The sequence below is a fragment of the Chiloscyllium plagiosum genome, chromosome 2, assembly GCF_004010195.1.
Source record: "Chiloscyllium plagiosum isolate BGI_BamShark_2017 chromosome 2, ASM401019v2, whole genome shotgun sequence".
In the NCBI taxonomy this organism is placed as follows: Eukaryota; Metazoa; Chordata; class Chondrichthyes; order Orectolobiformes; family Hemiscylliidae; genus Chiloscyllium; species Chiloscyllium plagiosum.
Window position 1 is genome coordinate 51571056 of NC_057711.1, and position 15247 is coordinate 51586302.

Consider the following 15247-nt stretch of genomic DNA (forward strand, 5'->3'; position numbering starts at 1 on the left):
TGAATGGAGGTATATCTCCCTGTAAATCAAACAGTGGCATTGGGTGCTAGAGGCCAGATAGGACTTAATTGACACCTGGTTCCAACAGATGAGAGCTGCTTGCAGCACACCATTATGGATCATTGGTCATCATGACAGCAATTGGCTTACATTGAGAGCACGAACTGTGAAATTGTTTTGTGCACGTTCATTTTTGCTGGCTACTAATACAAGATTGTGTTTGGAATTATTTGATCGCTTGCTAGCGTGTGATGTTCCCCTCCTGGACAATAACAAGCTGCACGTTTCCAGTGGTCACTGGGGACAGTATACTGGTGACTAGAGAAGGTGTTTAGATGTGATGTAGTTAAGCACACACAAACTGTGCAGGCTGGTAGTAAACCAGCAACAAGGGGAAGAGAATGGGGTTGTATATGCGAGGGAGTGTCAGCCATGCCAGCTGTGGGGTGTCACAAACAATGTAGCTTCCTGGCTGCTGTGCCATGATGTTGCAAGTGAGGGGCAACACCAGAGTGCCAATGCTGGTCCTGGTGCACATAGCCTTTTAAAATGGCATGGGCATCAGGGATGCCAGATTTTCTGTGATTATCCAGTGAGTGACAAGTTCTTTTGGCATGTGGTAAGATGGGGCTAGAATTGAATGACAGGAGCCCTATTGGAGTGATGTAGATAGTTAATGAGTGAGAGTGGTAGGATATGGCAAAAGACCTGGCATCAAAAAACCTTTAAAGCACGTGGTGCAAATGACACTTAGCCAAAAAAAGGTTCATTCCATTGGGACTGTTCTGCTTGAACAACAGGTTTTCAAAATGCTGCAGGCTCTGTACAGAGTAGATAAGGAGAACTTGTTTCCAAGGATAGAGAACCAGTGAGCACAAGTCTAAGGTAATTGGCAGATGAAGCAATTTGCCAATTTAAAAAAAAACCTCTTCACTCAGTAAGGGGTTAGGATTTGGAATGGACTACCTGAGACTGAGGCAGAGGCAAGTTCAACTGAAGTTTTGGAGAAGGAACTAGATTACTTGCTGGAAAGGAAGAATTCAAAGGGCCATTGGGTGAAGGCAAACTCTACAATCCATACTGACTGAAATCAAAGGCAAACATATAGCATGTCATGACCAGATAACTCTTCTATGCTGATGATACCATGCTAGATACTTACACAGAAATTCAGCTCAAAGTCTTATCTCTCTCATACCTATAACTTGCTCTCCCTGATTAAGATTTGGAGGTGCTGTTGTTGGATTGAGGTGGACAAAGTTAAAAATCACACAACACCAGGTTAGAATCCAACAGGTTTATTTGGAAGCACTAGCTTTGAAGTGCTGCTTCTTCATCAGGTGGTTGTGAAGCAGGACCATAAAACACAGAATTTATAGGTAAAGATTACAATGTCATGCAGCTGAAATTACATATTGAAAAACGTAGATGAACTCTTTCCTCTTTTAGAATGGTTTGCTTGTTTTGGTTCTTTAAAATGTAAATTCCAGAATATCTTTCCAGAACACGGATACCACCATTGCATGTGGGCACACCACCCACCACGTACATGGCAGGTACTCATGTGACTTAGTCAATGTTGTCTATCTTGCACGCTGCAGGCAAGGATGCTCTGAGGCATGGTACATTGGCGAGACCAAGAAGATGTTACAACAACGGATGAGTGGGAACCAGTCGGGGAACACTTCAGCATTTCAGGACATTTGGCCTCGGACATTCAGGTGACCATCCTCCAAAGTGGACTTTGGGACAGGCAACAACACAAAGTGGCCAAACAGAGGCTGATAGCCAAGTTCAGTACCCATGGAGATGGCCTCAACCGGGACCTTGGGTTCATGTCACACTACAGGTGACCCCACTGCACTATACACTTTCTTTCTCCCTCCCTCTCTCTCTCTGTCTCTCTCTCTCACACACACACACTCACTCTGTCTCTCCTGCACGTGCACACATATAAATTTATGGGTGAATTTGTATCTAAAGTATTATATTTGCAGACACCTTCTATTTTGGTCAAAAAATGCATAACCTACAGTCAATCCATGTAATAGTCTATAAATCCCACTTTAGAAATAAATCCGACTCAAGATTGGGCAGAGACAGACTTTAACCTCACACCGTTAATGCATTGTCTGAACTGAGATGGCATCTTTTGTTAGAAAACCTGGAGTTATCTTGAGAATGTACCTTAAAAGAGATTCTTGGATTTACATATTAAAGAACCAAAATGAGCAAACCCATTCTAAAAGATGAAAGACTTAATCTAAGTTTGTTTAATATATAACTTTAGCTGGATGACACTGTAATCTTTTGCTATAAATTCTGAATCGTATGGTCCTGCTTCACGATCACCTGATGAAGAAGCAGCACTTCAAAGCTAGTGCTTCCAAATAAACCTGTTGGACTATAACCTGGTGTTGTGTGATTTTTAATTTCCTCCCTGATCAAGGTAACCATAGACTTTGAACAAGGTGCTAAATTTCCAACCTGACCACTTTAAATAACACCTCATTGGAAGTGATTAGCAAATACTACCACCTTAGGTTCATGTGTTTTATAATTAATTCATGTGATAATGACTTTGGCTGTTCCAGCATTTATTGTATGTTCACAAATTTATCAATATGTTATTTGATACAGAACTCAGTACACACTTAGGGAAAGTAGCCTTTGATGAACTCTTTAACAATATCAAGCTGACTGTTAGGGTCAGGATATGGGTTTATAAGGACTGTGCTCTGAGCACCTTGAAGAATGGATGATTTACAGCTATCAAGAAACGGAGATCAACAACTTTCACCTTTTGTTGTTTGCACAGCATTCTGGGCATCTCATAGAAGGAAAATGTTGAGAATACAGTTGACTCAAAGGCAAATCTCCTAAGTAAGTTAACATTCATCAAGCAAAGGTAATTTTGCTGACTTAGGCATGTTTGCGGGACAGAAGATAGTTGCATGTCCAAAGATTTTCTTTATTGTAAGGTAACCAGAATCAAAAGACCAGTAGAACCATAGAGCTCTGGTTCAAGGATGCTTGCAAGTGTGACATTGAATGTAATCAAGGGCGGCTAGATATAGTACTTGGGGTGAATGGGATCAAAGGTTATGGGGAGAAATTAGGATTAGGCTATTGAGTTGGACAATCAGCCATGATTGTGATGAATGGTGGAGCAGGCTCGAAGGGTCAAATGGTCTCCTCCTGTACCTATCTTTTATGTTTCTATGTTTCTATGAAGGCCCTAAACATTGATTATTACACTTAAGTGGGGTGGTAGGAGAGTTGACAATAGTGGAAAATGCCGACACCACTCTGGGTCTGCATTTACCATCATGATCAGTGACTATACCAAAATCAAAAATAACCATTTACAGTAACACCTGATAACTGCTTCGTAAGTGGTTCTTGTGACAAAATCTCTCTCAGATTGTAACTGTCCAATCTCCAATGAATTTGATTTGCTTCATGTCCATTAATTTACACAGATGGAAGAGTGCTGACAATGACAGTGACCAGAGACAATAAACTGCACATTTTTTCAAGAAACCTAAATTTACAAAGCTGAATTAGATACAAGTTTGTTTGTTATAAATATTTTTTCAACAATTCTGCTTTAATCCAGTCATACAGTGAGGACCAAGGAGTAAATATATATATGTATATCCTTACTGCAAAAGCACCACTAAATTTCCAAGTTCAAACGGATAAAAACTGGCACAAAGTGGCCAGTTTAGATTTCAAGCAATAATTTGAATAGGTACTTTAATACATAACTGTGGTCACTCTCGATGGATAAAAACTAATCTGAGAAAGACAGATTGTTTGTGAAAGACAGTACATTCTGTATCCTAACCAGCATCTTCCGCTCTTTCAAACTTATGTAGAATAAAACTGATTTTTAAAGATAGAGAATATTCTGACAATATACAATGAAGAACAGTGCAGTTCTCCAAGGCTAGAACATCTTTCTTGGCTTCAGGACACTGTTTCGATGAGTGTTAGATTAGGTGGGAAATAGTCACTGACCTGTGCTTTACCCCAAATGGCTAATTAAAGGCAGAGTGAGCTCGCTGTCCAAGGGTGGTTTAGGAGGTGATGGTGTAAATGTGATGTTACTAGGCTAGTGATCCAATCCCCCAATTCAAAGTACTAGGAGCCTGGAACACATGATAATGTGAATTAAATTTTGGAGGGCAGCGCGATGGCTCAGTGGTTAGCACTGCAGCCTCTCAGTGCCAGGGATCCAGGTTGAATTCCCACCTTGGGCGTCTGTCTGTGTGGAGTTTGTATATTCTCCCCGTGTCTGCATGGGTTTCCCCCAGCTGCTCCGGTTTCCTCCCAATCCAAAGATGTCAAGTTAGGTGAATTGACCGTGCTAAATTGCCCATTGTGTTAGGTACATTAGTTAGGGGAAAAGGTCTGGGTGGGTTGCTCTTCGGAGGGTTGGTGTGAATTGTTGGGCCAAGGGGCCTGTTTCCATACTGTAGGTCAACTAATCTAATCTAGACAGTCAAATCCAGATGGCTAATTGGAGGCCTTTCACCAATGAAGAAGAAGCTGATCACAGAGGGAAGTATGGGAGAGCGCAGGACCATTTTGCAGAGCTCTCATTCCAACATTTAAATTTTAAATTAAAAGAGTCTTTTATAGCCAAGGGTAAGGGTGGCGGTGATGATGGTTGTGTGGGAGCCTCTCCACAGGATAAATGGAGAGGGAGAGGGAGATCCCACCTGGAATTCTGGGGCTTTGGAACTGGATAAGCATCTCCTGGCAGTTGTTTTACTGCTGCCAAACCCAGCCACCTGCAGGAACCCAGATACCTACTGGAAAATCACAGTTGGCTTGCAAAAACTGACATTAAATGCGAACATTAGCAGCCTCTTCCTGCAGCCTCCCACCTGAAAAGATAGCCTAAGGGTATAGTGGAGCTAAGCAATTGGTATACTAGTTACACATGTTAAATTCTTGCTCATTTGGAATCATTTGTAACCTTGGGAACTCATAAATAAACCTTAAGATTAAGTCTCATACACCATCTAAATTGTAGTAGACTTGTATATTTCCCTTAAATCCGTAACAATAATTCCCATGGCTCGAATTTGAAATCTATATATATATATATATAATTATATAGCTGTTATCAAAACAAAGTACTATTGGCAATGTAGAACTATTAGATGTTAACAATCAGAACAATATCTGTTGTCTAGTTTCTTTCTAAGATTAGTTTGTAAGGACAATAACTTACATCATGTTTCCACATGATCTAGGGATTACTATTATTATCCTGTGACAAAATAAATTTCAGAGACTTTCCTTATATGCAGAATATCCTAAAAATCCAAATTATATAAAAGCAATTTGATGATGGTTGTCCATTTAGTGAGAATGGAAAAATAATCATTGTGAATATATCGCAATTTTAAAACAGAAAGATGCAAGTTACAAGGCAGTTATGATTTCTCCCTATCATCCCATGCTAAGAGCAAACAATTATCAGACTATCTATTACCTTGCATGATGGTGTCCAATTCCTTCTCAAAATCATATTCTGTGGAAAGGATAAAATATTTAAATACCACTGATGAGCAATGTTAATCATTATTTATATATAATTAATGATATGGGAAGTAATGCTGCCAATAGAGAAAATTAGGGCAAGACAGGGTGAGGGATTTAACATAACATATTGTGCTTTATATAGATGGAATGTTTAATAACCGAGTAAAAATGAATGAAGGTCATGGTGGCTAAGCAAGAGGCCTAACCTGAATTCATACTTATTTTTCATGGAACTTACAGCATATATTTTATTTCATGCTTTTGTAAAGTTCTATTGTTGTCATATTAACATTCTATTCCTAATAATCAGTTTGCAGAGGAAAAATTGCTTACTGAACTGATGATTAAAAGACCTTAGAAAAATAGTACTAGTCCAATTGCAAGAAAACTTGGAAATTAAAATTTAATAATGTATAAAGAATTTGGTTCAATAATGCCTTTACGTTGCATATTTAGTGTTGATGCTCTTGTCATCAAGCCTAAGTCTGCACATGATTTACTCTGGATTGAAACTGTTGAACTGAGTGGCACCTCCTTCATTTGGTAGTCTCTAATTATATCTGTTTAACGTTGCATAGTCATAGAGTCATCGAGTCCTAGAATGTTATCAAAATTGGTTAACAAATTGCTTAGAGATCGACAAAGCAAGATTTTTCACAACTCTTTAACCTCAAATTCCTAAACATTAGTACGTTACACTGCGTGTGCCCAAGAATATGCAAAAGCCCCTCTTGAACGGAGTGGTTTCAGCAATAAGATCTAAGCAATATTATATGGCTGTGCTTTGCTGGAGCTTAATGTGCACCATTACCTACTAATGCTCAAGCACCGAAAGACATTCTGTGTTGTAAAACTCATCGCTTCAAACTCAATGGTGTCCTGAATTGTATGGAATTTTTAAACAGGTACTTTGCATATTGAGTATAGAATAGATTGAAATGTTTCACAAAAAATGCATGAATATATTGATCATTAATCGTTCTAATTGTCATTCCAATGACAGGAATCATGAGTTAGCTCCTCCCAACCTTAGGCTTAATGAAAGGAGGTTTTGTTGCCGTAGGGAGATTGAAGCATGCCTTGACCACAATTAAGTGGGTCTGCCCACTGTGTTTCCCATTACATCAGGCTGAATTAAGTCTAGCCCAAACATTTGTCAACCAGTTAATAAGACCTCTTCCCCATGAGAATGCATTTCCTTTCACCTCATCACCTGAGTAGACAACTGGAATCAGTAACTTATCAGATTGGATCTTATAGACACACCTGGAGTCTCATCTCTTGCCCATAGAGCAGGCAAGATACCATATTGACCCTCTGGCAATGCCAGCCATTATTAATGATCACTCAGGCACATAACAGGCAGCAACAGGATCAAGGATGCTTCGGTGGTTATCCTGCTGACTGACAGCTCTTGGTCAATCTAAACCTGCCAACTCCTTTGAATGGCAGAGCCACTTAAGAAATCATGTATGCTGCCTGAATATCACCTATCAGAGGCCCAAGATTAAGGGCTGAGACTGGTTACTGATAATTAACGGCCAGAAGGATTTTCTGCAGTTGTAGGCAGATGTCAGCAGTAAGGTCAGACATTGATCCCTAGTGGACTACCCCTTTCTCAAAGTTGCATTCCTGGATCAGGCAGTTGATCCACTTCCATTATACAGCAGGATCTAGTCTGTGACCTAAATGCCCAATTCTCATTGTATACTTTTATATGTATTTAATAATAGAAGTTACTACATTAGACTGTGCATTATGCCATACTTTAATAACAAAACAAAGCTGCAGAATAAATCAATTTATGAGTATGTAATATCTCGCCAGGACCACTACATATTTCCATGCTGTAATATAAAAGGACTTACATGATGGCTTGGTTTGTCCAAAAGGAAGTTTGCTGCATACTCTTTGAATACTTGTTAAATAATGTTGTTAAGTAGACTTGTTTACATATAAAGCAATGGCGACTGTATTCTACTAATGTGCAAATTATTGTTAGTACTCATTTTTCAGAATGCAGGAATGTATTAACCTCATTACTATGTATTGTGGAATAGCTAGGAGCCAAGCACTTATCCCTGTGCACTAAATGTGATATCTCCAAGTTTATATACAACACAAAGCTGGCTTGAAATGTGAACTGTGAGGCGAATGTAGAATATATTCCTGTGAATATATTGTAGATATACAATAAATGTATTTTTCACAATTGAACAGAATCTTTGGAAATCAGGAAATGTAAGATAAATTTTCAGTTCACCATATCGTGGTAATTTGGTGAAGTAGATACCCTGCCAATTATAGCAGCCACCGAGCTTTAACTGTATTGATGATAGGCGGGTGATCCACTCTGCCCGAATGCAGAAATGGGGGAAGGATAAAAATTTACAATCTTGGTATGTTACAGAGTTTGATTATGCGACTCATTCATGCAATATTTTCCTCTTTTGGTGTTGCAATTATATGTACAAATAATAAAATAGAATGGGAAAGGTGACCCTGAAATGACCAACAAAGGAAATTAGAGATAGAATTAGATCTATGCCAGGGGCAAAAAATTTGCTAAAACGCACAGCTGACCAGAGGACAGGGAGCAGTTTACATTTTGGCAAAGGGTGCCAAAGGAATTGATTAAGAAGGGAAAAGAGAGTATGAGAGTAAGCTTGCGAGGACATTACAAACTGATTTTAAAAGCTCCGTAGTTGTGTGAAATGAAAAACAAAGTTTAGTGACGAAAAAGGTCGGTCCCTTACAATCAGAAACATGAGAAATTATAATGGGGAACAAAAAGAGGGCAAACCAGTTTAAATACATAATTTGGTCTGTCTTAATAACAGAGGACACAAGTAAAGTCCCAAAAATGTTGGGGAATACGTGGTCTAATGAGGGAGAGGAACTGAAGAAATTCAGCAATAGTAGGAAAATGGTGTTGGGAAATTGATGAGATTAAACAGCAACAGATTTCCAGGAGCTGATAATCTACATCTCAGAACACTTAATTAAGTGGTCCTAGAAATAGTGGATGCATTGATGGTCATGTTTCAAGATTCGATATAGATCCTAGAACAGGTGAACAGAAAACGTGATGATAGACCTGTTAGCCTGACATTGGGAGAACTCTAGAGTCTATATTAAAAGATTTAATGGCAGACCACTTGGAAAACAGTTACAGGATTAGATAGAGTTAGCTTGAATTTACGAAAGGGAAATAATGCGCAAGAAACCTACTTAATTCCTCATGGATAGGGGTAGTTGATAGGGGGAGCAAGTCGATGCTGTTTGCTTGGAGTTTCAGAAAGCACTTGATAAAGTCCCACATAAGAGATTAGCATGTAAAATTAAAGGACATGGGATTGGAAGATGTGCACTGACATGGACAGAAAACTGGCAAGCTGATAGGAAATGAACAGAAGATAAATGGATCATTTTCTGAGTGGTAGCCAGTAACCAGTGAAGTTGCACAGGGATCAGTGCTTGGCTCCTAGCTATTCCACAATACATAATAATGATTTAGATGAGGGCACTAAATGTAATATCTTCAAGTTTATATACAACACAAAGCTGGCTTGGAATGTGAACTGTAAGGCGAATGTAGAGAGGGAAGGCTACAGACTAGTGGTATTACTGCTAGACTACTAATCCAGAGACCCAACTAATGTTCTGGGGACTTGGGTTCAAACCCCACCTTGACAGATGGTGAAATTTGAATTTAGAGTCATAGAGATGTACAGAATGGAAACAGACCCTTTGGTCCAACCCGTCTATGCCAATCAGCTATCCCAACCCAACCTGGTCCCACCTGCCAGCACCCGGCCTATATCCCTCCAAACCCTTCCTATTCATATACCCATCCAAATGCCTGTTAAATGTTGCAATTGTACCAGCCTCCACCACTTCCTCTGGCAGCTCATTCCATACACATACCACCCTCTGTGTGAAAAGATTGCCCCTTAGATCTCTTTTATTTCTTTCCCCTCTCATCCTAAACCTATGCCCTCTAGTTCTGGACTCCCCGACCCCAGGGAAAAGACTTTGCCTATTTACCCTATTCATGCCCCTCGTAATTTTGTAAACCTCATTCCAACAGTGGCCGAACCAATATCCTGTACAGCTGCAACATGACCTCCCAACTCCTGTACTCAATACTCTGACCAATAAAGGAAAGCATACCAAACGCCTTCTTCACTATCCTATCTACCTGCGACTCCACTTTCAAGGAGCCATGAACCTGCACTCCAAGGTCTCTTTGTTCAGCAACACTCCCTAGGACCTTACCATTAATTATACAAGTCCTGCTAAGATTTGCTTTCCCAAAATGTAGCACCTCGCATTTATGTGAATTAAACTGCATCTGCCACATCCCAGCCCATTGGCCCATTTGGTCAAGTTCCTGTTGTAATCTGAGGTAACCCTCTTCGCTGTCCACTTCACCTCCACTGTACCTCTTATGCTCGCATCAAAATCATTTATGTAAATGACAAAAAGTAGAGGACCCAGCACCGATCCTTGTGGCACTCCACTGGTCACAGGCCTCCAGTCTGAAAAACAACCCTCCACCACCACTCTCTGTCATCTACCTTTGGGCCAGTTCTGTATCCACATGGCTAGTTCTCCCTGTATTCTGTGAGATCTAACCTTGCTAAACAGTCTCCTATGGGGAACCTTGTCGAACGCCTTACTGAAGTCTATATAGATCACATCTACCACTCTGCCCTAATGAATCCTCTTTGTTACTTCTTCAAAAAACTCAATCAAGTTTATGAGATATGTTTTTCCATGCACCAAGCCATGTTGACTATCCATAATCAGTCCTTGCCTTTCCAAATACATGCACATCCTGTCCCTCAGGATTCCCTCCAACAACTTGCCCACCATCGACGTCAGGCTCATCGGTCTATAGTTCCCTGGCTTGTCCTTACCACCCTTATACAGTGGGACCACGTTTGCCAACCTCCAGTCTTCCAGCACCTCACCTGTGACTATCGATGATACAAATATCTCAGCAAGAGGTCCAGCAATCACTTCTCTAGCTTCCCACAGAGTTCTAGGGGACACCTGATGAGGTCCTGGGGATTTATCCACCTTTACCCGTTTCAAGGCATCCAGAACTTGCTCCTCTGTAAAATGGACATTTTTCAAGATGTCACCATCTATTTCCTGACAGCCTATATCTTCCATATCCTTTTCCACAATAAAATACTCATTTAGTATCTCGCCCATTTTCTGCAGGTCCACATAAAAGCCGCCTTGCTGATCTTGGAGGGGCCCTATTCTCTCCCTCGTTACCCTTTTGTCCTTAATGTATTTGTAAAAACTCTTGGGATTCTCCTTAATTCTACTTCCCAAAGCTATCTCATGTCCCCTTTTTGTCCTCCTGATTTCCCGCTTAAGTATACTCCTATTTCCTTCTAAGGATTTACTCGTTCTATCCTGTCTATACCTTACATATGCTTCCTTCTTTTTCTTAACCAAACCCTCAATTTCTTTAGTCATCTGACATTCCCTATAACTATCAGCCTTTCCTTTCACCCTAACAGGAATATACTTTCTCTGGATTCTCGTAATCTCATTTCTGAAGGCTTCCCATTTTCCAGCCGTCCCTTTACCTGCGAACATCTGTCCCCTATCAGCTTTCGAAAGTTCTTGCCTAATACTATCAAAATTGGCCTTTCTCCAATTTAGAACTTCAACATTTAGATCTGGTCTGTCCTATTTCATCATTATTTTAAATCTAATAGAATTATGGTCGCTGGCCCCAAAGTGCTTCCCCACTGACACCTCAGTCACCTGCCCTGCCTTATTTCCCAAGAGTAAGTCAAGTTTGCACCTTCTCTAATAGATACATTCACATACTGAATCAGAAAATTGTCTTGTACACACTTAACAAATTCTTCTCCATCTAAACCCTTAACACTAAGGCAGCCCCAGTCTATGTTTGGAAAGTTAAAATCCCCTCCCATAACCACCCTATTATTCTTACAGATAGCTGAGATCTCCTTACAAGTTTGTTTCTCAATTTCCCTCTGACTATTAGGGGGTCTATAATACAATCCCAATAAGGTTATCATCTCTTTCTTATTTCTCAGTTCCACCCAAATACCTTCCCTGGATGTATTTCCGGGAATATCCTCCTATAATGCTATCCCTTATCAAAACTGCCACTCCCCCTCCTCTCTTGCCTCCCTTTCTATTCTTCCTGTAGCATTTGTATTCTGGAACATTAAGCTGTCAGTCCTGCCCATCCCTGAGGCATGTTTCTGTAATTGCTATGATATCCCAGTCCCATGTTCCTAGCCATGAATTCTGAATGACAAGTCTGCTTAAGACCACAAAACTGTTATGTTTGTCAGAAAAATCCATGTGGATCACTAATTCCTTTTAGAAAAGAAACTGCAGTCCTTACCTAGTCTGCCTACATGTGACTCATGACCCACAGCAATATTTTGACTCTTAATTTCTCTCTTGGCAACTATGGATATGCAATAACTACTGGCCTAGCCAGTGGCACCCACATCCTCTGAGTGAATTAAAAAAGATGCTTCATTGTGATTTGGACCGAATGGGCAAATGCATGGAAGATGCAATATAATGGGAGTAAAATATGAGGTGAACCATTTTGGTTACAAATATAGGAAGGCAGATAATTATTTGAACCGCAATAGATTTGGAAAGGGAGAGGTGCAACAAGACCTGAGAGTTCTTGCACACCAGTCACTGTAAGCAAGCATGCAGGTGCTGTCCATGGTGAGGAAGATAAATTGAATGTTGGCCACCAGAGTGGGAGAATCCAAGTGCAGGGGCAGAAATGTCTCACTGCAATTGTATGGGGACTTGATGAGACCACGTCTGGAGTACTGTGTGCAATTTTGGTCTCCTTATCTGAGGATGTACTGGCTATAGAGAGAGTGCATAAAAGGTTTACCAGACTCATTCATGGGATGGCAATACTAATGTACAAAGGGAGACTTATCGGTTAGGACAGTACTCACTTCAGTTAAAAGAATGAGAGGAGTTGTCATAGAAATATATAAATTTCCAACAGGACTAGATAAGGTGAATGCGAGGAAGGATGTCCTTGATGACTACAGACAGTGAAGAACCAGGGGTCACATTGTAAGGATACTGGGTAGGCCATTAAGGACTGAGGTGAGGAGAAATGTCTTCACCCAGACACTGGAGGACTCCCAAATCCCTCTAAGCTACTTTTTTGCATTGAAATAATGTACCGTTTTTCTATTCTTCTTGATAAAGAACAAAACCTCACACTTCATCATATTGTATTTCACCTGCTAAGAGTTTGCCCACTCACTTAATTTGTCTAAGATCACTTTGTAGACTCCGTATCAGCCTCACTCCTTGCAATCCCACCTCTTCTTGTGTAATCAGCAAACGTGGCTATAGTACATTCACTTTCCTCTTCCACGTCATTAACACGTATTGTAAATAATCTTGGCCCCAGCACTGATCCTTGTAGTATTAGTTACAGGCTGCAATCCAGATAATGTGCCCTTTATCCTAGCTCACTGTCTCTGATTAATTCAGCAATTGTCTATCCATGCTAGTGTACTATTCCCAGCACCATGGACTCTTATACTAAGTGGCCTCGATTTGGTAAAGGAAATTGCAACAAAAAAGTTATATACTTTTTAATGACCACCGTATGAAGACCGCCATATGAATTTTGCCCTCAGTACACTGTATAAGTATGAAATTATATCACTGCTTCTTCCAATTTATGTGAATAATTTATTTGTCACAGGATTTTATTAATGCTTGCAGCATTCTGATAGAACTATCAATGAATTATCTCTGTGTAAATTTTTCATGAGAATATATGTCATACTTAAAGATCAAGAGCAACAGCAAAGGCTTTAGTGCAAAGTTACTTATTATCAATTGATATAATAGAACTTGAGTGTTGCTGAAGAAACAGATTTATCAAAACTTTTCATCTTGCACTCATCAGGACAATTCACAGTATGTACTAATATAAAGGAAGACATATCTAATGGATGACAGGAGAGTGCTGCCTGGTGAGAAAGTGGACTCTGATTTCAAGTGACGGAGATGATTAAGCCCGAATATCTGCTTCTTGAAATAGTAAAAATAGTATCCCATCAAAATCCCTTTAAGTCTTTCACTGAACCATTTTTAATTATTAATCCCATATGAAGATTTGAAAATTGTTACGAACTCTCAGTGAGACCTGGAAGAAGAAAGTACAAGGGGTCTGTTACAGCAGAGCTATAAACCCCCAAAATTCCAGCTTGTGACCCAACTTGGGGTCCTGCAACTCCCCAGCAAACTTCTGGAAGCCCTGGTTTAATCAATAATGTTTAACTTTAACATTTAACCATCAACATTTTCCTCTTAACACCCACTTAACTCCCTCAAAGTCTCTTTGGCCAAAGTATCAATCATCAACATGTTTAGCCCTTTTCCAGGATGAGTAGGACAGATGAACTCCACATGGTTCTCCTTAGATGGGAAATACGACGGCAGATTTATGGTCCAGCCTTTATCGACTATCACAATGTAAAGTTCATGTCTGTACTTCCTCACTGTCATGAACTTACAATTAGTCTTGAGTGGATGATCACATCTCTGGAGGCACAGCATGAATTGCCTGTTCCTTAGATAGTGAGACTGCCATGCAAATATATATTTCTCGAGAGACAGCCTTTCTGAAAATTCACATTGGCAGAAGAATAAAGTGTTCTGGCATGTACAGTCAAGTCATCAATTATGCACAACTGTCACTGGTATCTTGGCAGACACATCTTGCTCAGGAGATAAAATATTTAGAAATTCCTGCAATTACTGTTTCAAGCAAAGAAATGGGCTAAACTGTGAACTCAACAAAATCATCTTCTTTTCAGAAATAGGAGAAATCAGCTGGGCAGTCCATCCAGCAGGCTTCTTGTCTCCAGTGTCTACAGTGACTTTTCAACACAGTCTTTTAAAGAAATCATGACAGGTATTTCTGCAAAATGAAAAGTAATCAATTTGTAGATTGGGTTGGGATATCTGGTCGGCATGGAAGGGTTGGACCGAAGGGTCTGTTTCCATGCTGTACATCTCTATGACCCTAATCCTTCAAAACTTAAATCATCCAAGAAATATTTAATATGATGTTGCTTCATAACACTTCTACCCTTTAAAAAATGAAAAACTATTTTTAAAAGCTATCATTATAATGTGTGGACAAATTAAAATTTTAGAAAATTCTGACACATTCACAAAAGCATTCTCATTTGCTTGTTCCATGTAACCTATGCAAATATCGCTGATACCTTCACTGTACTTAAATGCTTCAAACAAAGTTGCCTCCTTAACAAAGCATCTGCACTTATATTATCTTTTCCTGCAATGTGAACAATCTTTATGTGCTAAGGCTATGATAGCAAACTCCATTGGAATAATCTGGCTTTTTAAAACATTTTTTCCACAGCTGGGAGGTTATGTTTGGCACATTCTAATGTCTCTCTGCTGCTGTGATGGATATACAGGTAAATTTCAAAATGTTTAAGAGCCAGTGAAATCCCAAGGTTTTTTATCTACCATTGAATATCTTATTTGGTAGCATTTTAGCGTTATTGGTAAAAATATTCTACTGACTTTGCCATGCCTACCCATCTTCTTGTTAGAAAATAGCACCCACTCCCAGATCATTAGCACTAACTGC

General features: G+C 39.7%; 1 protein-coding gene across 7 annotated transcripts in view; it reads right to left on the reverse strand.

Moving 5' to 3' along the window:
* mctp1a (multiple C2 domains, transmembrane 1a) overlaps window positions 1-15247 on the reverse strand; it is a 360237-nt gene that overhangs the window by 332937 nt on the left and 12053 nt on the right. For 6 of the 7 annotated variants that reach the window (XM_043709460.1, XM_043709451.1, XM_043709435.1 and 3 more), the window contains exon 3: window positions 5510-5548. The exons of the other annotated variant lie outside the window; for it this stretch is intronic. In XM_043709460.1, coding sequence (XP_043565395.1) covers window positions 5510-5548 — 39 coding nt within the window. The remainder of the gene's footprint in view (window positions 1-5509; window positions 5549-15247) is intronic. 7 annotated transcript variants of the gene reach the window in all.